Here is a 27,034-nt window from a genome sequence, read left to right as displayed (position 1 = left end):
AACACTTATCTCCCTCACTAGCTTTAAGCACCAGCTGTCAGAGCAGCTCACAGATCACTGCACCTGTACATAGCCCATCTATACTTTAGCCCAAACAACTACCTCTTCCCCTACTGTATTTATTTATTTAGCTCCTTTGCACTCCATTATTTATATTTCTACTTTGCACTTTCTTCTACTACAAATCTACCATTCCAGTGTTTTATTTGCTATATTGTATGTACTTCGCCACCATGACCTTTTTTTGCCTTTACCTCCCTTATCTCACCTCATTTGCTCACATTCTATATAGACATATTTCTACTGTATTATTATGTTTGTTTTACTCCATGTGTAACTCTGTGTTGTTGTATGTTGTCGAACTGCTTTGCTTTATCTTGGCCAGGTCGCAATTGTAAATGAGAACTTGTTCTCAACTTGCCAACCTGGTTAAATAAAGGTGAAATAAATAAAATAAATACCCAAGAAGACTCGGGCTGTAGTCGCTGCCAAAGGTGCTTCAACAAAGTATTGAGTAAAAGGTCTGAATATTTATGTAAATGTGGTCGTTTTTAATTTCTAAAAAGCTGTTTTTGTTGTGTCATTATGGGGTATTGTGTGTAGATTGATAAGAAGAAAAAAAACAAAAACATTTTTTTTTTTAGAATAAGGCTGTGACGTAACAAAACGTGGAAAAAGTCAAGGGGTCTGAATACTTTTGGTCAGTTGGTTGGGCTGTTCAGAGGCCCGACTGTGTACGTACTGCACACAATCCTCTCATCCTCCCTCCCCCACTCCTTCCTTTCCTTCTCTCTTTCTCCCTCCCTCCCTCCCTCCTTTCCCTCTACATATGGGCTCCAGTTTAAGGCTCAATTTCAGCTGCTGCCAGGGATCTCTTCTCTCTCCCTCCTTCATTCCCTCTCTCCTTACCTCTCCAGCACCAGCTAATAAATCATACACCAATCTGGTCTACCAATCTCTCTGCTCTGCCTCTGCTCCCGCTCTCCCTCCCTCCCTCCCTCCCCTCTTCTCTCTCAGCTCCCTCACTCTCTCTCCTTCTCTTCTCCCTCCCTCTTCTCCCTCTCTGTCAGCTCCCTCCCTCTTCTCTGCCTGCTCCCTCCCCCCTCCTCTCTCTCTGCCTGTGCTCCCTCCCCCCCTCTTCTCTCTCTCTGCCTGTGCTCCCTCCCTCCCTCCCTCCCTCCCTCCCTCCCTATACTCTCTCTCTGCCTGTGCTCCCTCCCTCCCCCCCTTCTCTCTCTGCCTGTGCTCCCTCCCTCCCTCCCCCCCTCTTCTCTCTCTCTGCCTGTGCTCCCTCCCTCCCCCCTCTTCTCTCTCTCTGCCTGTGCTCCCTCCCTCCCCCTGCTCCTATAGCTCCAGCCCACTGTTGTTAGGCAACACAGTGGGGGAGGAGGGGCAGAGGAAGAGGGAGGGAGGAAAAGAGGAATGGGGAAGGAGGGTGGATGAAGGCTAGCTACCAAATCACCAGCCACTATGTGTGCTGAAACAACAGACGTCTCTCTGTCAGAGTGTTTCAGAGAGGCTGGCACTTTCCCCCTCTCTTTTCCCCTCTGTTGTGTCTAACAGTACTTGTTTCCTCTCTGCTGTGTCTAACAGTACTTGTTTCCTCTCTGTATCTAACAGTACTTGTTTCCTCTCTGCTGTGTCTAACAGTACTTGTTTCCTCTCTGTGTCTAACAGTACTTGTTTCCTCTCTGTTGTGTCTAACAGTACTTGTTTCCTCTCTGTGTCTAACAGTACTTGTTTCCTCTCTGTTGTGTCTAACAGTACTTGTTTCCTCTCTGTGTCTAACAGTACTTGTTTCCTCTCTGTTGTGTCTAACAGTACTTGTTTCCTCTCTGTGTCTAACAGTACTTGTTTCCTCTCTGTTGTGTCTAACAGTACTTGTTTCCTCTCTGTGTCTAACAGTACTTGTTTCCTCTCTGTGTCTAACAGTACTTGTTTCCTCTCTGTGTCTAACAGTACTTGTTTCCTCTCTGTTGTGTCTAACAGTACTTGTTTCCTCTCTGTGTCTAACAGTACTTGTTTCCTCTCTGTGTCTAACAGTACTTGTTTCCTCTCTGTTGTGTCTAACAGTACTTGTTTCCTCTCTGTGTCTAACAGTACTTGTTTCCTCTCTGTTGTGTCTAACAGTACTTGTTTCCTCTCTGTGTCTAACAGTACTTGTTCCCTCTCTGTGTCTAACAGTACTTGTTTCCTCTCTGTGTCTAACAGTACTTGTTTCCTCTCTGTGTCTAACAGTACTTGTTTCCTCTCTGCTGTGTCTAACAGTACTTGTTTCCTCTCTGCTGTGTCTAACAGTACTTGTTTCCTCTCTGCTGTGTCTAACAGTACTTGTTCCCTCTCTGCTGTGTCTAACAGTACTTGTTTCCTCTCTGTGTCTAACAGTACTTGTTTCCTCTCTGTATCTAACAGTACTTGTTTCCTCTCTGCTGTGTCTAACAGTACTTGTTTCCTCTCTGCTGTGTCTAACAGTACTTGTTTCCTCTCTGTGTCTAACAGTACTTGTTTCTCTCTCTGTGTCTAACAGTACTTGTTTCCTCTCTGTGTCTAACAGTACTTGTTTCCTCTCTGTGTCTAACAGTACTTGTTTCCTCTCTGTTGTGTCTAACAGTACTTGTTTCCTCTCTGTGTCTAACAGTACTTGTTTCCTCTCTGTTGTGTCTAACAGTACTTGTTTCCTCTCTGTGTCTAACAGTACTTGTTTCCTCTCTGTTGTGTCTAACAGTACTTGTTTCCTCTCTGTGTCTAACAGTACTTGTTTCCTCTCTGTTGTGTCTAACAGTACTTGTTTCCTCTCTGTGTCTAACAGTACTTGTTTCCTCTCTGTGTCTAACAGTACTTGTTTCCTCTCTGTGTCTAACAGTACTTGTTTCCTCTCTGTGTCTAACAGTACTTGTTTCCTCTCTGTGTCTAACAGTACTTGTTTCCTCTCTGCTGTGTCTAACAGTACTTGTTTCCTCTCTGCTGTGTCTAACAGTACTTGTTTCCTCTCTGCTGTGTCTAACAGTACTTGTTTCCTCTCTGCTGTGTCTAACAGTACTTGTTTCCTCTCTGTGTCTAACAGTACTTGTTTTCTCTCTGTGTCTAACAGTACTTGTTTCCTCTCTGTATCTAACAGTACTTGTTTCCTCTCTGCTGTGTCTAACAGTACTTGTTTCCTCTCTGTGTCTAACAGTACTTGTTTCCTCTCTGTGTCTAACAGTACTTGTTTCCTCTCTGTGTTTAACAGTACTTGTTTTCTCTCTGTGTCTAACAGTACTTGTTTCCTGTCTGTGTCTAACAGTACTTGTTTCCTCTCTGTATCTAACAGTACTTGTTTCCTCTCTGTGTCTAACAGTACTTGTTTCCTCTCTGTATCTAACAGTACTTGTTTCCTCTCTGTGTCTAACAGTACTTGTTTCCTCTCTGTGTCTAACAGTACTTGTTTCCTCTCTGTGTCTAACAGTACTTGTTTCCTCTCTGTATCTAACAGTACTTGTTTCCTCTCTGCTGTGTCTAACAGTACTTGTTTCCTCTCTGTGTCTAACAGTACTTGTTTCCTCTCTGTGTCTAACAGTACTTGTTTCCTCTCTGTGTCTAACAGTACTTGTTTCCTCTCTGTATCTAACAGTACTTGTTTCCTCTCTGCTGTATCTAACAGTACTTGTTCCCTCTCTGTTGTATCTAACAGTACTTGTTTTCTTTCTCTCTGTGTCTAACAGTACTTGTTTCCTCTCTGTGTCTAACAGTACTTGTTTCCTCTCTGCTGTATCTAACAGTACTTGTTTTCTTTCTCTCTGTGTCTAATAGTACTTGTTTCCTCTCTGTGTCTAACAGTACTTGTTTCTCTCTGTATCTAACAGTACTTGTTTCCTCTCTGTGTCTAACAGTACTTGTTTCCTCTCTGTGTCTAACAGTACTTGTTTCCTCTCTGTGTCTAACAGTACTTGTTTCCTCTCTGCTGTGTCTAACAGTACTTGTTCTCTCTCTGCTGTATCTAACAGTACTTGTTTTCTTTCTCTCTGTGTCTAACAGTACTTGTTTTCTCTCTGTTGTATCTAACAGTACTTGTTTTCTCTCTGTTGTATCTAACAGTACTTGTTTCCTCTCTGTGTCTAACAGTACTTGTTTCCTCTCTGCTGTGTCTAACAGTACTTGTTTTCTCTCTGCTGTGTCTAACAGTACTTGTTTCCTCTCTGTGTCTAACAGTACTTGTTTCCTCTCTGTATCTAACAGTACTTGTTTCCTCTCTGTGTCTAACAGTACTTGTTTCCTCTCTGTGTCTAACAGTACTTGTTTCCTCTCTGTGTCTAACAGTACTTGTTTTCTCTCTGTTGTATCTAACAGTACTTGTTTCCTCTCTGTGTCTAACAGTACTTGTTTCCTCTCTGCTGTATCTAACAGTACTTGTTTTCTTTCTCTCTGTGTCTAACAGTACTTGTTTCCTCTCTGTGTCTAACAGTACTTGTTTCCTCTCTGTGTCTAACAGTACTTGTTTCCTCTCTGTGTCTAACAGTACTTGTTTCCTCTCTGTGTCTAACAGTACTTGTTTCCTCTCTGCTGTGTCTAACAGTACTTGTTTTCTCTCTGCTGTGTCTAACAGTACTTGTTTCCTCTCTGTATCTAACAGTACTTGTTTCCTCTCTGTGATCTAACAGTACTTGTTTCCTCTCTGTGTCTAACAGTACTTGTTTCCTCTCTGTGTCTAACAGTACTTGTTTCCTCTCTGTGTCTAACAGTACTTGTTTCCTCTCTGCTGTGTCTAAGAGTACTTGTTTTCTCTCTGCTGTATCTAACAGTACTTGTTTCTTTCTCTCTGTATCTAACAGTACTTGTTTCCTCTCTGTGTCTAACAGTACTTGTTTCCTCTCTGTGTCTAACAGTACTTGTTTTCTCTCTGTTGTATCTAACAGTACTTGTTTCCTCTCTGTGTCTAACAGTACTTGTTTCCTCTCTGCTGTATCTAACAGTACTTGTTTTCTCTCTGTTGTGTCTAACAGTACTTGTTTCCTCTCTGTGTCTAACAGTACTTGTTTCCTCTCTGTGTCTAACAGTACTTGTTTCCTCTCTGTGTCTAACAGTACTTGTTTCCTCTCTGTGTCTAACAGTACTTGTTTCCTCTCTGCTGTATCTAACAGTACTTGTTTCGCTCTGTTGTGTCTAACAGTACTTGTTTCCTCTCTGCTGTATCTAACAGTACTTGTTTCCTCTCTGCTGTATCTAACAGTACTTGTTTCCTCTCTGCTGTATCTAACAGTACTTGTTTCCTCTCTGCTGTATCTAACAGTACTTGTTTCTCTCTGCTGTATCTAACAGTACTTGTTTCCTCTCTGCTGTATCTAACAGTACTTGTTTCCTCTCTGTGTCTAACAGTACTTGTTTTCTCTCTGTTGTATCTAACAGTACTTGTTTCCTCTCAGTATCTAACAGTACTTGTTTCCTCTCAGTATCTAACAGTACTTGTTTCCTCTCTGCTGTATCTAACAGTACTTGTTCCCTCTCTGTTGTATCTAACAGTACTTGTTTTCTTTCTCTCTGTGTCTAACAGTACTTGTTTCCTCTCTGTGTCTAACAGTACTTGTTTCCTCTCTGTGTCTAACAGTACTTGTTTCCTCTCTGTGTCTAACAGTACTTGTTTCCTCTCTGTGTCTAACAGTACTTGTTTTCTCTCTGTGTCTAACAGTACTTGTTTCCTCTCTGTATCTAACAGTACTTGTTTCCTCTCTGTGTCTAACAGTACTTGTTTCCTCTCTGTGTCTAACAGTACTTGTTCCCTCTCTGTGTCTAACAGTACTTGTTTTCTCTCTGTTGTATCTAACAGTACTTGTTTCCTCTCTGTATCTAACAGTACTTGTTTTCTCTCTGTTGTATCTAACAGTACTTGTTTTCTCTCTGTTGTATCTAACAGTACTTGTTTCCTCTCTGTGTCTAACAGTACTTGTTTCCTCTCTGTGTCTAACAGTACTTGTTTCCTCTCTGTGTCTAACAGTACTTGTTTTCTCTCTGTTGTATCTAACAGTACTTGTTTCCTCTCTGTATCTAACAGTACTTGTTTTCTCTCTGTTGTATCTAACAGTACTTGTTTTCTCTCTGTTGTATCTAACAGTACTTGTTTCCTCTCTGTGTCTAACAGTACTTGTTTCCTCTCTGTGTCTAACAGTACTTGTTTCCTCTCTGTGTCTAACAGTACTTGTTTCCTCTCTGTGTCTAACAGTACTTGTTTCCTCTCTGTGTCTAACAGTTCTTGTTTCCTCTCTGTGTCTAACAGTACTTGTTTCCTCTCTGTGTCTAACAGTACTTGTTTCCTCTCTGTGTCTAACAGTACTTGTTTCCTCTCTGCTGTATCTAACAGTACTTGTTTTCGCTCTGTTGTGTCTAACAGTACTTGTTTCCTCTCTGCTGTATCTAACAGTACTTGTTTCCTCTCTGCTGTATCTAACAGTACTTGTTTCCTCTCTGCTGTATCTAACAGTACTTGTTTTCTCTCTGCTGTATCTAACAGTACTTGTTTCCTCTCTGCTGTATCTAACAGTACTTGTTTCCTCTCTGTGTCTAACAGTACTTGTTTTCTCTCTGTTGTATCTAACAGTACTTGTTTCTCTCTGTATCTAACAGTACTTGTTTCCTCTCAGTATCTAACAGTACTTGTTTCCTCTCTGTGTCTAACAGTACTTGTTTCCTCTCTGTGTCTAACAGTACTTGTTTCCTCTCTGTGTCTAACAGTACTTGTTTCCTCTCTGTGTCTAACAGTACTTGTTTCCTCTCTGTGTCTAACAGTACTTGTTTCCTCTCTGTGTCTAACAGTACTTGTTTTCTCTCTGTGTCTAACAGTACTTGTTTCCTCTCTGTATCTAACAGTACTTGTTTCCTCTCTGTGTCTAACAGTACTTGTTTCCTCTCTGTGTCTAACAGTACTTGTTCCCTCTCTGTGTCTAACAGTACTTGTTTTCTCTCTGTTGTATCTAACAGTACTTGTTTCCTCTCTGTATCTAACAGTACTTGTTTTCTCTCTGTTGTATCTAACAGTACTTGTTTTCTCTCTGTTGTATCTAACAGTACTTGTTTTCTCTCTGTTGTATCTAACAGTACTTGTTTCCTCTCTGCTGTGTCTAACAGTACTTGTTTCCTCTCTGTGTCTAACAGTACTTGTTTCCTCTCTGTATCTAACAGTACTTGTTTCCTCTCTGTATCTAACAGTACTTGTTTCCTCTCTGTGTCTAACAGTACTTGTTTCCTCTCTGTGTCTAACAGTACTTGTTTCCTCTCTGTATCTAACAGTACTTGTTTCCTCTCTGTGTCTAACAGTACTTGTTTCCTCTCTGTGTCTAACAGTACTTGTTTCCTCTCTGTGTCTAACAGTACTTGTTTCCTCTCTGTGTCTAACAGTACACTCTACAGGGTGTTAGAGGTGGTGAGGGAGAGCAAAAAGCTGTAAATGTTATTGTAATGTGTTGGTACTTCCTGCTCCAGGGCTGATTGTTAGAAGCTGTAAAACGTGGGTAAGATGTGTCCCAAAATGGCACTTTTTAATTTTTTTTTATAGTGCACTACCTTTGATTAGAGCCCACAATGCTCTGGTCAACAGTAGTGCACTTCATAGGGAACAAGGTGCCATTTGGGATGCTATCATTATGATAGCAGGCCATAAGGCTACGGTACGCTAACACAGACTTTTAATAATTCATCTTAAACGTCTTCTCTTTTTGTTTTACCACCAAATAGAACACGTGGCCAAGTAGAAGGGTTTAGCTGCATGCCGACTGAGACTACACACAGTAGAAGGGTTTAGCTGCATGCCGACTGAGACTACACACAGTAGAAGGGTTTAGCTGCATGCCGACTGAGACTACACACAGTAGAAGGGTTTAGCTGCATGCCGACTGAGACTACACACAGTAGAAGGGTTTAGCTGCATGCCGACTGAGACTACACACAGTAGAAGGGTTTAGCTGCATGCCGACTGAGACTACACACAGTAGAAGGGTTTAGCTGCATGCCGACTGAGACTACACACAGTAGAAGGGTTTAGCTGCATGCCGACTGAGACTACACACAGTAGAAGGGTTTAGCTGCATGCCGACTGAGACTACACACAGTAGAAGGGTTTAGCTGCATGCCGACTGAGACTACACACAGTAGAAGGGTTTAGCTGCATGCCGACTGAGACTACACACAGTAGAAGGGTTTAGCTGCATGCCGACTGAGACTACACACAGTAGAAGGGTTTAGCTGCATGCCGACTGAGACTACACACAGTAGAAGGGTTTAGCTGCATGCCGACTGAGACTACACACAGTAGAAGGGTTTAGCTGCATGCCGACTGAGACTACACACAGTAGAAGGGTTTAGCTGCATGCCGACTGAGACTACACACAGTAGAAGGGTTTAGCTGCATGCCGACTGAGACTACACACAGTAGAAGGGTTTAGCTGCATGCCGACTGAGACTACACACAGTAGAAGGGTTTAGCTGCATGCCGACTGAGACTACACACAGTAGAAGGGTTTAGCTGCATGCCGACTGAGACTACACACAGTAGAAGGGTTTAGCTGCATGCCGACTGAGACTACACACAGTAGAAGGGTTTAGCTGCATGCCGACTGAGACTACACACAGTAGAAGGGTTTAGCTGCATGCCGACTGAGACTACACACAGTAGAAGGGTTTAGCTGCATGCCGACTGAGACTACACACAGTAGAAGGGTTTAGCTGCATGCCGACTGAGACTACACACAGTAGAAGGGTTTAGCTGCATGCCGACTGAGACTACACACAGTAGAAGGGTTTAGCTGCATGCCGACTGAGACCACACACAGTAGAAGGGTTTAGCTGCATGCCGACTGAGACTACACACAGTAGAAGGGTTTAGCTGCATGCCGACTGAGACTACACACAGTAGAAGGGTTTAGCTGCATGCCGACTGAGACTACACACAGTAGAAGGGTTTAGCTGCATGCCGACTGAGACTACACACAGTAGAAGGGTTTAGCTGCATGCCGACTGAGACTACACACAGTAGAAGGGTTTAGCTGCATGCCGACTGAGACTACACACAGTAGAAGGGTTTAGCTGCATGCTGACTGAAACTACACACAGAGACACCATGCACAATGTGGAGGCAGTAACACCTGATCCAGGGCTTAAAAACAACCCTTCCACTATCCACTAAACCCACCTGGGAACTACTAGTGTAATCAGCAACATCAAACGTTCATGAACAATAATAACCTATGAAACATTACACTCCGCTTTATGCATCAAACTTATTGGAGGGGAAATCACCACAGGCTTTAAGACAGATGGTGTGTGTGTGTGTGTGTGTGTGTGTGTGTGTGTGTGTGTGTGTGTGTGTGTGTGTGTGTGAGGGAAAACCACAGTGACAGATGCAAGACACCCTACATCCTCTCCATTGTGACACAACAACATCTAACCTCAGTTCAACTTTGCTTACAATCGAGTCAGTTCGTCACATTTGAGTGGAAATTAGAATCATTCATGTGACATGTTTAATGTACTGCTAGTGGAACAACACGCTCGAACGACCGCTGTTCAGCTATGCTGCAAACAAACAAACAAAGTTACTCAACATATTAAAGCTGGGTATATTTTCTTGTTACAAAATGTCAACATGTTTTTTTGTATTGCGCTAACTACTAGTTTAGTACGTAAATGTTTCTCTCATAGTACTTTCTACTGAAACAAAAAGGAGTCAGGACATTCACACCCTTCCTGAGTAAACAGTTATAGAATAACGTTAGAAAAGCCATGCAGGCACCGTATGAAAACTCTGTGGGTGGCCAACAAGAGTTGTGTGTGTGTCTGGGTGGTTGGGTAGCTAGACTGTGATCCCACCACTGGGGGGCCGTTCCAGTAGCAGGCTTCCATCTTCACCTCTCCTCTTTACCTCTCCTCTGCACCTCCTCTACTCCCTCTGCACCTCCTCTACTCCCTCTGCACCTCCTCTACTCCCTCTGCACCTCTTCTCCCCCTTCCCACCACCTCCTCTTCCCTCTGCACCTCCTCTTCCCTCTGCACCTCCTCTTCCCTCTGCACCTCCTCTTCCCTCTGCACCTCTCCTCTTTACCTCATCTTCCCTCTGCACCTCCCCTTCCCACTTCACCTCCTCTTCCCCTCCCCCACTTCACCTCTCCTTTCCTCTTCACCACATCTTCACCTCCCCCTCTTCACATCTTCTCCCTCTTCCCTCCTCACCCCTTCACCTCCTCTTCCCTCTTCACCTCCTCTCTCCCTCCTCTTTCCTTCTCACCTCTCCTTTCCTCTTTCCTCTTCACCTCTTCCCCCTCGCCTCCTCTTCCCCCCTCACCTCCTCTTCCCCCCTCACCTCCTCTTCCCCCCTCACCTCCTCTTCCCATCCTCTTCCCTCTTCGCCTCCTCTTCCCTCTTCGCCCCCTCTTCCGTCTTCACCCCCTCTTCCCTCCTCACCTCCCCTTCCCTCTTCCCTCCTCACCTCCCCCCCCCCCCACCTCCCCTTCCCCTCTCCTCCCTCCTCTTCACCTCTTCCCTTCTTCTCCCTCTTCCCACTTCACCTCTTTCCTCCTCACCTCTTCCCTCTTCACCTCCTCTCTCTTCACCTCCCCTTCCCTCTTCTCCTCCCCTCTTCCCTCCCCACCTCTTCCCTCCCCTCTTCACCTCTTCCCTCTTCCCTCCTTACCCTCCTCACCCCTCTTCACCTCCGCTTCACCTCCTCCCCTCCTCTCCACCTCTTCCCTCCCCACTTCACCTCCCCTTCCCACTTCACCTCCTCTTCCCCCTTCACCCCCTCCTCCTCACCTCTTCCCTCTTCTCCCTGTCCCCTCCTCTTCCCTCTTCTCACCTGTCCCCTCCTCTTCCCTCTTCTCCCTGTCCCTCCTCTTCCCTCCTCACCTCCTCTTTCCTTCTCACCTCTTCACCTCTCCTCCCTCTTCCCTCACCTCCTCTTCCCCTCTCCCCCCTCTTCACCTCCTCTTTCCTCTTCACCTCCTTTTTCCTCTCCTATTCACACCCCCTCCCCTCATGGCTTTGACAGAGCCAGAGAGATGAGCCTTAGCATGGTTGATGAATAGACCCTACTGCCCACCGCGATCATACATCACACACAGATAGAGCTCCTCCTGTTGGCCAAAAGACTTCATTAGCAGCTTTATTTCAGGTTTGAATGTTTGGCTGAATAATAACTTCAGATGAGTGGTGGGGGATGTGGGGGGTCAGATGAGTGGTTGGGGTTGTGGGGGGGGGGGGGTCAGATGAGTGGTTGGGGTTGTGGGGGGTGGATCAGATGAGTGGTGGGGGGGTCAGATGAGTGGTGGAGGATGTGGGGGGGTCAGATGAGTGGTGGGGGATGTGGGGGGGTCAGATGAGTGGTTGGGGATGTGGGGGGGGGGTCAGATGAGTGGTGGAGGATGTGGGGGGGGTCAGATGAGTGGTTGGGGATGTGGGGGGGGTCAGATGAGTGGTGGAGGATGTGGGGGGGGGGGTCAGATGAGTGGTGGGGGATGTGGGGGGGTCAGATGAGTGGTTGGGGTTGTGGGGGGGGTCAGATGAGTGGTTGGGGATGTGGGGGGGTCAGATGAGTGGTGGGGGATGTGGGGGGGTTAGATGAGTGGTTGGGGATGTGGGGGATGTGGGGGGGTCAGATGAGTGGTTGGGGATGTGGGGGGGGGGGTCAGATGAGTGGTGGGGGATGTGGGGGGGTAGGAGAGACTTACAGGAGAAATGAGGGTTAAGTGCCTTGCTCAAGGGCACATCGGCCTTGTCAGCTAGTCGGCTCTGGGATTCGAACAAACGACCTTTCGGTTACTGGTCCAATGCTCTTAACCGCAAGGCTACCTGCCGCCCGCAATGGGGGGGGGGGGGGGGGGGGGGTGGGGGGGCTATCTGAGGCTAGGTTAGATAACTGTTTCAATTGTCTCAAGGCTTAAAAATCTTTCTTACGTTACAGACTTATTATAAAATTGATTCAATTGTTTTCCCCCCTCAATCTACACACAGTACCCCATAATGAAAATGCAAAAACAGGTTTAGAATATTTCTGTTGCTCATATTAAAAAAATATCACATTTACATAAGTATTCAGACCCTCTACTCAGTACTTTGTTGAAGCACCTTTGTCAGCGATTACAGCATCAAGTCTTCTTGGGTATGACGATACAAAGGTTGGCACACCTGTATTTGGGGAGTTTCTCCCATTCTTCTCTGCAGATCCTCTCAAGCTCTGTCAGGTTGGATGGGGAGCTTCGCTGCACAGCTATTTTCAGGTCTCTCCAGAGATGATCTATCGGGTTCAGGTCTGGGCTCTGGCTGGGCCACTCAAGGACATTCAGAAACTTGTCCCAAAGCCACTCCTGCGTTGTCTTGGCTGTGTGCTTAGGGTTGTTGTCCTGTTGGAAGGTGAACCTTCGCCCCCAGTCTGGAGGTCCTGAGCGCTCTGGAGCAGGTTTTCATCCAGGATCTCTCTGTACTTTGCTCAGTTCATCTTTCCCTCGATCCTGACTAGTCTCCCAGTCCCTGCCACTGAAAAACATCCCCACAGCATGATGCTGCCACCACCATGCTGTCACCGTAGGGATGGTGCCAGGTTTCCTCCAGACGTGACGCTTGGAATACAGGCCAAAGAGTTCAATCTTAGTTTCATCAGACCAGAGAATCTTGTTTCTCATGGTCTGAGAGTCCTTTAGGTGCCTTTGGCAAACTCCAAGCGGGCTGCCATGTGGCTTTTACTGAGGAGTGGCTTCCGTCTGGCCATTCTACCATAAAGGCCTAATTGGTGAAGTGCTGCAGAGATGGTTGTCCTTCTGGAAGTTTCTTCCATTGCCACAGAGGAACTCTGAAGCTCTGTCAGAGTGACCATCAGGTTCTTGGTCACCTCCCTGACCAAGGCCCTTCTCCCCGATTGCTCAGTTTGGTCGAGCGGCCAGCTCTAGGATGAGTCTTGGTGGTTCCAAACATCTTCCATTTACGAATGATGGAGGCCACAGTGTTCTTGGGGACCTTCAATGCTACAAAACATTTTTGTAACGTTCCCCAGATCTGTGCCTCGACACACTCCTGTCTCGGAGCTCTACGGACAATTCCTTTGGCTTGGTTTTTGCTCTGACATGCACTGTCAACTGTGGGACCTTATATAGACAGGTGTGTGCCTTTCCAAATCATGTCCAATCAATTGAATTTATCACAGGTGGACTCCAATCAAGTTGTAGAAACATCTCAAGGATGACCAATGGAAACAGGATGCACCTGAGCTCAATTTCAAGTCTCATAGCAAAGGGTCTGAATACTTATGTAAATAAGATATTTCTAAAAACCTTTTTTCGCTGTGTCATTATGGGGTATTGTGATGTCATTATGGGGTATTGTGATGTCATTATGGGGTATTGTGATGTCATTATGGAGTTTTTTGTTGTATTTAATCCATTTTAGAATAAGGCTGTAACATAACAAAATGTGGGAAAAGTCAAGGGGTCTGAATACTTTCCTAATGCACTGTATGTGACCATTTCAGATTATTGTGGGGAGAAAGTATGTGACCATTTCAGATTATTGTGGGGAGAATGTATGTGACCATTTCAGATTATTGTGGGGAGAATGTATGTGACCATTTCAGATTATTGTAGGGAGAATGTATGTGACTATTTCAGATTATTGTAGGGAGAATGTATGTGACTATTTCAGATTATTGTAGGGAGAATGTATGTGACTATTTCAGATTATTGTAGGGAGAATGTATGTGACTATTTCAGATTATTGTGGGGAGAATGTATGTGACTATTTCAGATTATTGTGGGGAGAATGTATGTGACTATTTCAGATTATTGTAGGGAGAATGTATGTGACTATTTCAGATTATTGTGGGGAGAATGTATGTGACTATTTCAGATTATTGTAGGGAGAATGTATGTGACTATTTCAGATTATTGTAGGGAGAATGTATGTGACTATTTCAGATTATTGTAGGGAGAATGTATGTGACTATTTCAGATTATTGTAGGGAGAATGTATGTGACTATTTCAGATTATTGTAGGGAGAATGTATGTGACTATTTCAGATTATTGTAGGGAGAATGTATGTGACTATTTCAGATTATTGTAGGGAGAATGTATGTGACTATTTCAGATTATTGTAGGGAGAATGTATGTGACTATTTCAGATTATTGTAGGGAGAATGTATGTGACTATTTCAGATTATTGTAGGGAGAATGTATGTGACTATTTCAGATTATTGTAGGGAGAATGTATGTGACTATTTCAGATTATTGTAGGGAGAATGTATGTGACTATTTCAGATTATTGTAGGGAGAATGTATGTGACTATTTCAGATTATTGTAGGGAGAATGTATGTGACTATTTCAGATTATTGTAGGGAGGATGTATGTGACCATTTCAGATTATTGTAGGGAGAATGTATGTGACTATTTCAGATTATTGTAGGGAGAATGTATGTGACTATTTCAGATTATTGTAGGGAGAATGTATGTGACTATTTCAGATTATTGTAGGGAGAATGTATGTGACTATTTCAGATTATTGTAGGGAGAATGTATGTGACTATTTCAGATGATTGTAGGGAGAATGTATGTGACTATTTCAAGAAGCAGTGAAATGAGAGGTGGCAGAGACTAGACTTGTGTTCTATGTGGCAGCAGCAGCAGGGAAGGAGAGGGGGAAGACAGACAGAGGTGGAGAGTAAGAGAGAGGAGGGGCGAGAGAGAGGGAGGAGAAAGAGAGGGGGAGAAAGAGAGGGGGGAGAGATAGAGAGGGGGAGAAGGGAGGTGACCAGTGACCCTGCAGACAGGCTGATTCTGTAATCTCCACAGCCCTCGCTGTCACTTTTATTCACATCTCAAAAGGAAGAAAAGTAGGAAGCAAGGAAAAATGAGGCTGGTCCTGGGGGGTGAGAGGAGGAGGAGGGGAGAACTGGAGAGGAGGAGGAGGGGAGGAGAAGGGAGAGGAGGAGGAGGGGAGGAGAAGGAGGAGGGGAGGAGAAGGAGGAGAGGAGGAGTAGGGGAGGAGAAGAAGGAGAGGGGAGAGGAGGAGGAGAGGAGAAGGAGTAGGGGGAGGAGAAGGAGGAGGAGAGGGGAGAGAAGAGAGCAGGAGAAAGGGAGGAGAAGGAGGAGGAGTAGGAGAGGAGGGGAGGAGAAGGAGGAGAGAGGAGAGGAGGAGGAGAAGGAGGAGAGGGGAGAGGAGAAGGGGAGGAGAAAGAGGAGAGGGGAGAGCAGGAGAAAGGGAGGAGAAGGAGGAGGAGGAGAGGGGAGAGGAGAAGGAGGAGAGGGGAGAGGAGAAGGAGGAGAGGGGAGAGGAGGAGGAGAGAAGGAGGAGAAGGAGCAGAATTATTTATTCAGGAGGGAGCAGCGGGGCAGATGGGGACGGTGTCAGTGTGGGTATCTCTGTGTGTGTGTGTGTGTGTGTGTGTGTGTGTGGGGGGGGGAGCGTAGTGAGCGGGAGCGTGTGAGCGTGTGGCGTGTGTGGCTGAGCATCAAGGTCAGGGGTACATTTACACCTGTCCCTCAAGGCTGTTTGTAGGGCTGCAAAGGACCAAATGGAAATCACATCACTTTACAAGGGCTGGGAGGGAGGGATGGAGGGGAGGGGAGGGGAGGGGAGGGGAGGGGAGGGGAGGGGAGGGAGGGGAGGGGAAGGAAGGAAGGAAGGAAGGAAGGAAGGAAGGAAGGAAGGAAGGAAGGAAGGAAGGAAGGAAGGAAGGAAGGAAGGGGAGGGGGAGGGAGGAGGAAGGAAGGGAGGGCGAGAGTGATGATGGGTGAATAAATGACTGGTTGGCTGACTGATGATGGGTGGCTAGGTGACTGGCTGAGCTTTGGACACAATGGGGAGGGCTTACAACCTTACACAGACTACCTCCTCAGGCAGCGGGGAAAATGATATGCGGCTGTGGCTGCTATCTGCAGAGCGTGCCTGCTGATAAGTGGCCTGTGATTGGCCTGTGGAGTGGTCTGGCGTGTGGGGAGAGAACTGCCCATGAACCCCCTACACGCACACACATTCATTTCTGTGATTATCTCAACGCAGCCATCATGCATAAATAATAGAGAATTCATAGCTGGTCCATTCCTACTGAAGGACGAGTGACTTCCTCTGTTACGATTAGCTGCCGTGGGCCTTCATCTGTCTGTGTGTGTGTGTGTACTGGCTTTATGGTTTATTCAGATCAGACTGAACCATTATGTTCAATTAAAGCAAATCAACACATGATTCACTTCCGTCAGAGCTGAGCCTGAACGATTCACTTCCGTCAGAGCTGAGCCTGAACGATTCACTTCCGTTAGAGCTGAACCCGTATGATTCACTTCCGTCAGAGCTGAACCCGAACGATTCACTTCCGTCAGAGCTGAGTCCGCATGATTCACTTCCGTCAGAGCTGAACCCGAACGATTCACTTCCGTCAGAGCTGAACCCGAACGATTCACTTCCGTTAGAGCTGAACCCGTATGATTCACTTCCGTCAGAGCTGAACCCGAACGATTCACTTCCGTCAGAGCTGAACCCGAACGATTCACTTCCGTCAGATCTGAGCCCGCGTGATTCACTTCCGTCAGAGCTGAGCCCGCGTGATTCACTTCCGTCAGAGCTGAGCCCGCGTGATTCACTTCCGTCAGAGCTGAGCCCGCGTGATTCACTTCCGTCAGAGCTGAGCCCGCGTGATTCACTTCCGTCAGAGCTGAGCCCGCGTGATTCACTTCCGTCAGAGCTGAGCCCGCGTGATTCACTTCCGTCAGAGCTGAGCCCGCGTGATTCACTTCCGTCAGAGCTGAGCCCGCGTGATTCACTTCCGTCAGAGCTGAGCCCGCGTGATTCACTTCCGTCAGAGCTGAGCCCGCGTGATTCACTTCCGTCAGAGCTGAGCCCGCATGATTCACTATCATAAGATCTGAGCCGGCATTATTCACTATCATAAGATCTGAGCCCGCATGATTCACTATCATAAGATCTGAGCCCGCGTGATTCACTATCATAAGATCTGAGCCCGCGTGATTCACTTCCGTCAGAGCTGAGCCCGCGTGATTCACTTCCGTCAGAGCTGAGCCCGCGTGATTCACTTCCGTCAGAGCTGAGCCCGCGTGATTCACTTCCGTCAGAGCTGAGCCCGCGTGATTCACTTCCGTCAGAGCTGAGCCCGCGTGATTCACTTCCGTCAGAGCTGAGCCCGCGTGATTCACTTCCGTCAGAGCTGAGCCCGCGTGATTCACTTCCGTCAGAGCTGAGCCCACATGACTGCTGGACAACGTGCATCTGGATGTTAGAGCTGTCCCTGTCCCAATCTTGGTCGTCCAAAAGTGGTTTGTTCTTGGTCAAACATTTGAAACGTGTATTTTTTCATATATAGATACACCATATGTGTTTTAATAAAATCAACTATACGCATTTAGCTTGTCTGATGCTTTAAGCACACTGTTTGATGAAATAAGACACATGACTCAAGAGGGATCCAGAGATCAAGATAACCAGAAGAAGAAAAAGCAACAACCTGACCATCCTCCTCCCACTCCTGCTGGCTTTGGCTGATTCTGCCGTTACTGTCCTGAAGTTGCCGGTAATAGGCTACACGAGGAGTCGGCTACCTTTCATGTGGAATGCTAATTTATCTTACAATTTCTTCCGATCTGCGTGCCAGTTATGGTTCATATGCACATTTTTTGAGTAACAGTTTAAATTAATTAATAATAACATCTTCGTATCGCAAAATCATTGGCATGTGGTTAATCTAAATTCTATCCACATCCAAATGGAAATGATACAAACCTAAAATGTAACATCTATTGCCAACTATGTAAAAATAGCCTACATAAAGCCAACAAATAAGAACATTGCAGCCTGCAGGTAGAATATATCCTGATAAATATCCTAGAAATCACATTGGCTTCACATGGCCTGTCTGCAAGGAACCTGAAACATTGTATCAACTGTTAACTTGGGTCTGGCCTGAAGCTAGTACGAACTTGCAACATTGTGTCAAATATTCTGGGCCCTCAGAGTTTCCCACTGAAACAAACTTACAGGTTTTTTTCTTCTTTGTTTCACTAATAGTTTTTTAAATCCAAGTAATCTCACAACAGAAGGTGTATGAAACTATAGACACAGTATCAAGACCATCGGATGTCAATACTATCGCATGCATCAATACTAGTGCTTGTCTCTGGGCCACCGCTTGTATCTGGGCCAACACTGTATCAATACCAACATATGTATCAAAGTACACTTCACTTAGCAAAGAGCTCTGTCCTGCACACATGCTTACTTAGTTAATGTTAGCTGGCTGGCTAGCCAGCAAGGTAGTTCGGCTCTGCTAGCCAGCAACGCAGTTCGGCTCTAGCTAGCCAGCAACGTAGTTCGGCTCTGCTAGCCAGCAACGTAGTTCGGCTGTAGCTAGCCAGCAACGTAGTTCGGCTGTAGCTAGCCAGCAACGCAGTTCGGCTGTAGCTCGCCAGCAACGCAGTTCGGCTGTAGCTAGCCAGCAACACAGTTCGGCTCTAGCTAGCCAGCAACGCAGTTCGGCTCTAGCTAGCCAGCAACGCAGTTCGGCTCTAGCTAGCCAGCAACGCAGTTCGGCTCTAGCTAGCCAGCAACGCAGTTCGGCTCTAGCTAGCCAGCAACGCAGTTCGGCTCTAGCTAGCCAGCAACGCAGTTCGGCTCTAGCTAGCCAGCAACGCAGTTCGGCTCTAGCTAGCCAGCAACGCAGTTCGGCTCTAGCTAGCCAGCAACGCAGTTCGGCTCTAGCTAGCCAGCAACGTAGTTCGGCTCTAGCTAGCCAGCAACGTAGTTCGGCTGTAGCTAGCCAGCAACGTAGTTCGGCTGTAGCTAGCCAGCAACGTAGTTCGGCTCTAGCTAGCCAGCAAGGTAGTTAGGCGCTATCTAACCAGCAAGGTAGTTAGGCGCTATCTAACCAACAAGGTAGTTAGCCTAACTAGTTAGCTAGCAGTCTGTGGTACTTATGCGTGAACAATGGACTGGTGCCAAAGTGAACTCATCCTTGATACAAAAATAACACCGTTACTGTCTGGACCTATTATGTTAGTGGACTTAGTTAGTTGGTGCAGATCTATCATTCAGACCATGTGCTTGATTTCATTCATGATGAGATTACAGTGTTTGCTAGCTAGCTAAATTGGTATCAAGACCACAACACTGATTGTGATTTGTCACCATCCCAACCCACATTGTGTAATGCCTGACATATTTTAATATCAGTCCCTCCTAGCCACAGCTGCCTGACATATTTTAATACCCCTCTAGCCACAGCTGCCTGACATATTTTAATACCAGCCCCTCCTAGCCACAGCTGCTTGACATATTTTAATACCCCTCCTAGCCACAGCTGCCTGACATATTTTAATACCCCTCTAGCCACAGCTGCTTGACATATTTTAATACCCCTCCTAGCCACAGCTGCCTGACATATTTTAATACCCTCCTAGCCACAGCTGCCTGACATATTTTAATACCCCTCCTAGCCACAGCTGCCTGACATATTTTAATACCAGCCCCTCCTAGCCACAGCTGCCTGACATATTTTAATACCAGCCCCTCCTAGCCACAGCTGCCTGACATATTTTAATACCCCTCTAGCCACAGCTGCCTGACATATTTTAATACCCCTCTAGCCACAGCTGCCTGACATATTTTAATGCCCTTCTAGCCACAGCTGCTTGACATATTTTAATACCCCTCCTAGCCACAGCTGCCTGACATATTTTAATACCCTCCTAGCCACAGCTGCCTGACATATTTTAATACCCTTCTAGCCACAGCTGCTTGACATATTTTAATACCCCTCTAGCCACAGCTGCCTGACATATTTTAATACCCTTCTAGCCACAGCTGCCTGACATATTTTAATACCCCTCTAGCCACAGCCTGACATATTTTAATACCCCTCTAGCCACAGCTGCCTGACATATTTTAATACCAGCCCCTCCTAGCCACAGCTGCCTGACATATTTTAATACCCTTCTAGCCACAGCTGCTTGACATATTTTAATACCCCTCTAGCCACAGCTGCCTGACATATTTTAATACCCTTCTAGCCACAGCTGCCTGACATATTTTAATACCCCTCCTAGCCACAGCTGCCTGACATATTTTAATACCCCTCTAGCCACAGCTGCCTGACATATTTTAATACCAGCCCCTCCTAGCCACAGCTGCCTGACATATTTTAATGCCCTTCTAGCCACAGCTGCTTGACATATTTTAATACCCCTCTAACCACAGCTGCCTGACATATTTTAATACCCCTCTAGCCACAGCTGCCTGACATATTTTAATACCCCTCCTAGCCACAGCTGCCTGACATATTTTAATACCCCTCTAGCCACAGCTGCCTGACATATTTTAATACCCCTCTAGCCACAGCTGCTTGACATATTTTAATACCCCTCTAGCCACAGCTGCTTGACATATTTTAATACCCCTCTAGCCACAGCTGCCTGACATATTTTAATACCCCTCTAGCCACAGCTGCCTGACATATTTTAATACCCCTCTAGCCACAGCTGCCTGACATATTTTAATACCCCTCTAGCCACAGCTGCCTGACATATTTTAATACCCTCCTAGCCACAGCTGCCTGACATATTTTAATACCCTCCTAGCCACAGCTGCTTGACATATTTTAATACCCCTCTAGCCACAGCTGCCTGACATATTTTAATACCCCTCCTAGCCACAGCTGCCTGACATATTTTAATACCCCTCTAGCCACAGCTGCCTGACATATTTTAATACCCCTCTAGCCACAGCTGCCTGACATATTTTAATACCCCTCTAGCCACAGCTGCCTGACATATTTTAATACCCTCCTAGCCACAGCTGCCTGACATATTTTAATACCCCTCTAGCCACAGCTGCCTGACATATTTTAATACCCGCCTAGCCACAGCTGCCTGACATATTTTAATACCCCTCTAGCCACAGCTGCCTGACATATTTTAATACCCCTCTAGCCACAGCTGCCTGACATATTTTAATACCCCTCTAGCCACAGCTGCCTGACATATTTTAATACCCCTCTAGCCACAGCTGCCTGACATATTTTAATACCCCTCTAGCCACAGCTGCCTGACATATTTTAATACCCCTCTAGCCACAGCTGCCTGACATATTTTAATACCCTCTAGCCACAGCTGCCTGACATATTTTAATACCCCTCTAGCCACAGCTGCCTGACATATTTTAATACCCCTCTAGCCACAGCTGCCTGACATATTTGAATACCCCTCTAGCCACAGCTGCCTGACATATTTTAATACCCCTCTAGCCACAGCTGCCTGACATATTTTAATACCCCTCTAGCCACAGCTGCCTGACATATTTTAATACCCTCCTAGCCACAGCTGCCTGACATATTTTAATACCCCTCTAGCCACAGCTGCCTGACATATTTTAATACCCTTCTAGCCACAGCTGCCTGACATATTTGAATACCTCTCTAGCCACAGCTGCCTGACATATTTTAATACCCTCCTAGCCACAGCTGCCTGACATATTTTAATACCCCTCTAGCCACAGCTGCCTGACATATTTTAATACCCCTCTAGCCACAGCTGCCTGACTTATTTTAATACCCCTCTAGCCACAGCTGCCTGACATATTTTAATACCCCTCTAGCCACAGCTGCCTGACATATTTTAATACCCCTCTAGCCACAGCTGCCTGACATATTTTAATACCCCCCTAGCCACCGCTGCCTGACATATTTTAATACCCTCCTAGCCACAGCTGCCTGACATATTTTAATACCCTCCTAGCCACAGCTGCCTGACATATTTTAATACCCTCCTAGCCACAGCTGCCTGACATATTTTAATACCCTCCTAGCCACAGCTGCCTGACATATTTTAATACCCCTCCTAGCCACAGCTGCCTGACATATTTTAATACCCCTCTAGCCACAGCTGCCTGACATATTTTAATACCCTCCTAGCCACAGCTGCCTGACATATTTTAATACCCCTCTAGCCACAGCTGCCTGACATATTTTAATACCCCTCCTAGCCACAGCTGCCTGACATATTTTAATACCCCTCTAGCCACAGCTGCCTGACATATTTTAATACCCCTCTAGCCACAGCTGCCTGACATATTTTAATACCCCTCTAGCCACAGCTGCCTGACATATTTTAATACCCCTCTAGCCACAGCTGCCTGACATATTTTAATACCCTCCTAGCCACAGCTGCCTGACATATTTTAATACCCCTCTAGCCACAGCTGCCTGACATATTTTAATACCCCTCTAGCCACAGCTGCCTGACATATTTTAATACCTCTCTAGCCACAGCTGCCTGACATATTTTAATACCCCTCTAGCCACAGCTGCCTGACATATTTTAATACCCCTCTAGCCACAGCTGCCTGACATATTTTAATACCCCTCTAGCCACAGCTGCCTGACATATTTTAATACCCTCCTAGCCACAGCTGCCTGACATATTTTAATACCCTCCTAGCCACAGCTGCCTGACATATTTTAATACCCCTCTAGCCACAGCTGCCTGACATATTTTAATACCCTCCTAGCCACAGCTGCCTGACATATTTTAATACCCTCCTAGCCACAGCTGCCTGACATATTTTAATACCCTCTAGCCACAGCTGCCTGACATATTTTAATACCCCTCTAGCCACAGCTGCCTGACATATTTTAATACCCCTCTAGCCACAGCTGCCTGACATATTTTAATACCCCTCTAGCCACAGCTGCCTGACATATTTTAATACCCTCCTAGCCACAGCTGCCTGACATATTTTAATACCCCTCTAGCCACAGCTGCCTGACATATTTTAATACCCCTCTAGCCACAGCTGCCTGACATATTTTAATACCCCTCTAGCCACAGCTGCCTGACATATTTTAATACCCTCCTAGCCACAGCTGCCTGACATATTTTAATACCCCTCTAGCCACAGCTGCCTGACATATTTTAATACCCTCCTAGCCACAGCTGCCTGAAATGTGAATCTAAATTCAAATGGAGGCCAACAATACAGGCCCTCAATCTTTTCCCTCTTTCTCTCTCTCACACACACACACACACACACACACACACACACACACACACACACACACACACACACACACACACACACACACACACACACACACACACACACACACACACACACACACACACACACACACACACACGCTGAAGATTTATTCCACAGGCAATAAACAGGATGCAGCTGCTCAGGACATGGAAGGGATAGAACCCAAATCCAATGAGGGCCCAACTAGCAGCTACACAGCCTACTCTGACGATCCATCTCAACAGCACCATCTAAAGACAACAACAGTAAGCCAGAATAAAGCCACTGTAACAATATGGTCCATTCAACTGTTGTGTGTACATTGAGCCAGGCAAGCTCATTTAAGCGCAGCTTGAAAGAAAATAAATTCTATTTGAACCCAGCTCTGATATAAACACGTCCTCTCTGGAAGTTAAAAGGTGAAATGTTGTCAAATAATATAGTAAAGAGTGTCTTACCACTTCGTCTTCTGACCAGCACTTCTCTATGAGTTTGGGAACAGGCTTTTTGACCAGGCGCTGTAGTGCCTTGCCTGCATCGTAACTGCTCTCGTGAAGCTGGGTAGAGGGGGAAAGCAGACCAACACTTCAGGTCAATATTCAGTGTTTGAATAAAAACAAAAAGAAAAATGATGTATACTTTTTATATAGTAAACATTTATTGTAACAGGCAGGAAAATAAGGCATTGACGTATCTATAAACAACAACAGTGGGGCATATTACAATAAACAAAAATATAAACGGAACTTGTAAAGTTTTGGTTCCATGTTTCATGAGCTGAAATAAAAGATAACAGAAATGTTGTATAAGAAAAAGCTGTTTCTCTAAAATGTTCACACATTTGTTTACATCCCTGTGAGTGAGCATTTCTCCTTTGCTAAGATAATCCATCCACCTGACAGGTGTGGCATATCAAGAAGCTGATTAAACAGCATGATCATGACGCAGGTGCACCTTGTGCTAGGGACAATAAAAACCCACTAAAATGCGCAGTTTTGTCACAACACAATGGCACAAATATCACGTTTTGAGCGAGCGTGCAATTGGTATGCTGACTGCCGGAATGTCCACCGAAACTTTTGCCAGAGAATTGAATGTTGATTTGTCTACCATAAGCCGCCTCCAATGTCAACCAGCCTCAACCGCAGACCACGTGTAACCACGCCAGCCCAGGACCTCCACATCCAGCTTCTTCACTAGCGGGACCGTCTGAGACTAGACGCCCGGACAGCTGATGAAACTGTTGGTTTGCACAACCAAAGAATTTCTGCACAAACTGTTAGAAGCAGTCTCAGGGAAGCTCATCTGCGTTGCTCGTCGCTCTCATCAGGGTCTTGACCTGACTGCAGTTCAGCGTCGTAACCGACTTCAGTGGGCAAATGCTCACCTTCGATTGCCACTGGCACGCTGGAGAAACGTGGTCTTCAAGGATGAATCCCGGTTTCAACTGTACCGGGCAGATGGCAGGCGTGTGGGCGTGAGGTTTGTTGAGTGCCCCATGATGGCAGTGGGGTTATGGTATGGGCAGGCATAAACTACGGACAACGAACACAATTGCATTTTATCGATGGCAATTTGAATGCACAAAGATATCCTGACAAGATCCTGAGGCCCATTGTCGTGCCGTTCACCTGCCGCCATCACCTCATTTTTCAACATGATAATACATGGCCCCATGTCACAAGGATCTGTACACAATTCCTGGAAGCTGAAAATGTCCCAGTTCTTCCATGGTCTGCATACTCACCAGACATGTCACCCATTGAGCATGTTTGGGATGCTCTGGATCGACGTATACGACAGCATGTTCTAGTTCCTGCCAATATCCAGCTACGTCCCACAGCCATTGAAGAGGAGTGGGAGAACATTCCACAGGCCACAATCAACAGCCTGATCAACTCTATGTGAAGGAGATGTGTCACGCTGCATGAGGCAAATGGTGGTCACACCGGATACTGACTGGTTTTCTGATCCACGCCCCCTACCTTTTATTAAAGGTATCTGTGACCAACAGACACATCTGTATTCCCAGTCATGTGAAATCCATAGATTAGGGTCTCATTTATTTATTTTAACTGACAAATTTCCTTATATGAACTGTAACTCAGTAAAATCTTTGAAATTGTTGCATGTTGCGTTTATATTTTTTGCTCAGTGTAGATTTGCACGTACAAACAAGTAGCATTTTTTATTCCAATTTCTTGATTCGTTAAACGTCTAAGATGATATCAAGCTCTACTTCAAACAGTCATCAAACACAGAGATATTCACTAGAAGAAGAAACCACCATGCCACATTGGGGAAGCAAATGGAGTTTAGGGAGGAGAGACAGCGACCTGCTAGCTACATTCATTCTCTGGTTTATAGAGTCTAAATATAAATACACTGTTTAGGATGATTTCAGTTTATTTTTTGCATGGTTCCTCTGGTCTAGATTCATTTTGAAAGCAAGGGTTAAAGCGCTGATCAAGCATGATACATTGGAAGTGTCAGAGACCTGGTTTCTTCTTCATGGTGAAGCAGAGGAAGAGCTATAAACCTGGGTCCCTACTTCTCCCCTATTCGTTCTACTTCTGCCCTACTTCTGCCCTATTCGTTCTACTTCTGCCCTATTCGTTCTACTTCTGCCCTACTTCTGCCCTATTCGTTCTACTTCTGCCCTACTCGTTCTACTTCTCCCCTATTCGTTCTACTTCTGCCCTACTTCTGCCCTATTCGTTCTACTTCTGCCCTATTCGTTCTACTTCTGCCCTACTCGTTCTACTTCTCCCCTATTCGTTCTACTTCTGCCCTATTCGTTCTACTTCTGCCCTATTCGTTCTACTTCTGCCCTACTCGTTCTACTTCTCCCCTATTCGTTCTACTTCTGCCCTATTCGTTCTACTTCTCCCCTATTCGTTCTACTTCTACCCTATTCGTTCTACTTCTGCCCTATTCGTTCTACTTCTGCCCTATTCGTTCTATTCGTTCTACTTCTGCCCTATTCGTTCTACTTCTGCCCTATTCGTTCTACTTCTACCGCCATATTAGCCCCAGTTCTGCCATATTAGTTCGAGTTCTGCCGCCATATAAGCTCTAGTTCTGCCATAATAATTCTGCCCTATTCGTTCTAGTTCTGCCCTATTCGTTCTAGTTCTGCCCTATTCGTTCTAGTTCTGCCATATTGGTTCTAGTTCCGCCCTATTAGTTCTGCCATATTAGCTCTAGTTCTACCATATTAGTTCCAGTTCTGCCGCCATTTTAGTTCTGCCATTCTTCCATTTTAGTTCTGCCATTTTAGTTCCTGCATTTTAGTTCTAGTTCTGCCATTTTACTTCTAGTTCTGCCATATTACTTCTAGTTCTGCCATTTTACTTCTAGTTCTGCCATATTACTTCTAGTTCTGCCATATTACTTCTAGTTCTGCCATTTTACTTCTAGTTCTGCCATATTACTTCTAGTTCTGCCATATTACTTCTAGTTCTGCCACTTTACTTCTAGTTCTGCCATTTTAGTTCTAGTTCTGCCATTTTAGTTCTAGTTCTGCCACTTTACTTCTAGTTCTGCCATATTAGGTAGGTTGGACATACTGCAACGTTTTCTAAAAAGATGTTGCAGTCAGCATGCCAATTGCAAGCTCCCTCAAAACCTGAGGAATTTGTTGCACGGTATTGTGTGACAAAAATGCACATTTGTAAGTGACCTTTGATTGCCCACAGCACAAGGTGCACCTTTGTAATGATCATGTTGTTTAAATCAGCTTCTTGATATGCCACACCTGTCAGGTGGATGGATTATCTTGGGAAAGGAGAAATGTTTACTAACAGGAATGTAAACAAATTTGAGAGAAATAAGCTTTTTGTGCGTATAGAAAATGTCTGTGATCTTTTATTTCAGCTCATGAAAACATGGGACCAACACTTTACATGTTGAGTTTATATTTGTGTTCAGTATAGTTTTGCTGAACATGAGACTTTCCCACAGAATCTTACATTTTAGTGAACATGAGAAGGTAACCTGCATCTTTATCAAATGTA

General features: G+C 45.5%; 1 protein-coding gene across 11 annotated transcripts in view; it reads right to left on the bottom strand.

The window, feature by feature from the left end:
* Positions 1-27,034, bottom strand: part of rerea (arginine-glutamic acid dipeptide (RE) repeats a) — a 366,496-nt gene that overhangs the window by 69,286 nt on the left and 270,176 nt on the right. For all 11 annotated transcript variants that reach the window (XM_082962263.1, XM_082962261.1, XM_082962262.1 and 8 more), the window contains one exon: positions 23,477-23,575. In XM_082962263.1, coding sequence (XP_082818389.1) covers positions 23,477-23,575 — 99 coding nt within the window. The remainder of the gene's footprint in view (positions 1-23,476; positions 23,576-27,034) is intronic.

The sequence above is a fragment of the Salmo salar genome, chromosome 15 (assembly GCF_965601325.2).
Source record: "Salmo salar chromosome 15, fSalSal1, whole genome shotgun sequence".
Taxonomy (NCBI): Eukaryota; Metazoa; Chordata; class Actinopteri; order Salmoniformes; family Salmonidae; genus Salmo; species Salmo salar.
The sequence above is the reverse complement of the archived record's forward strand: the minus strand, read 5'-3'. Positions and strand labels throughout refer to the sequence as shown.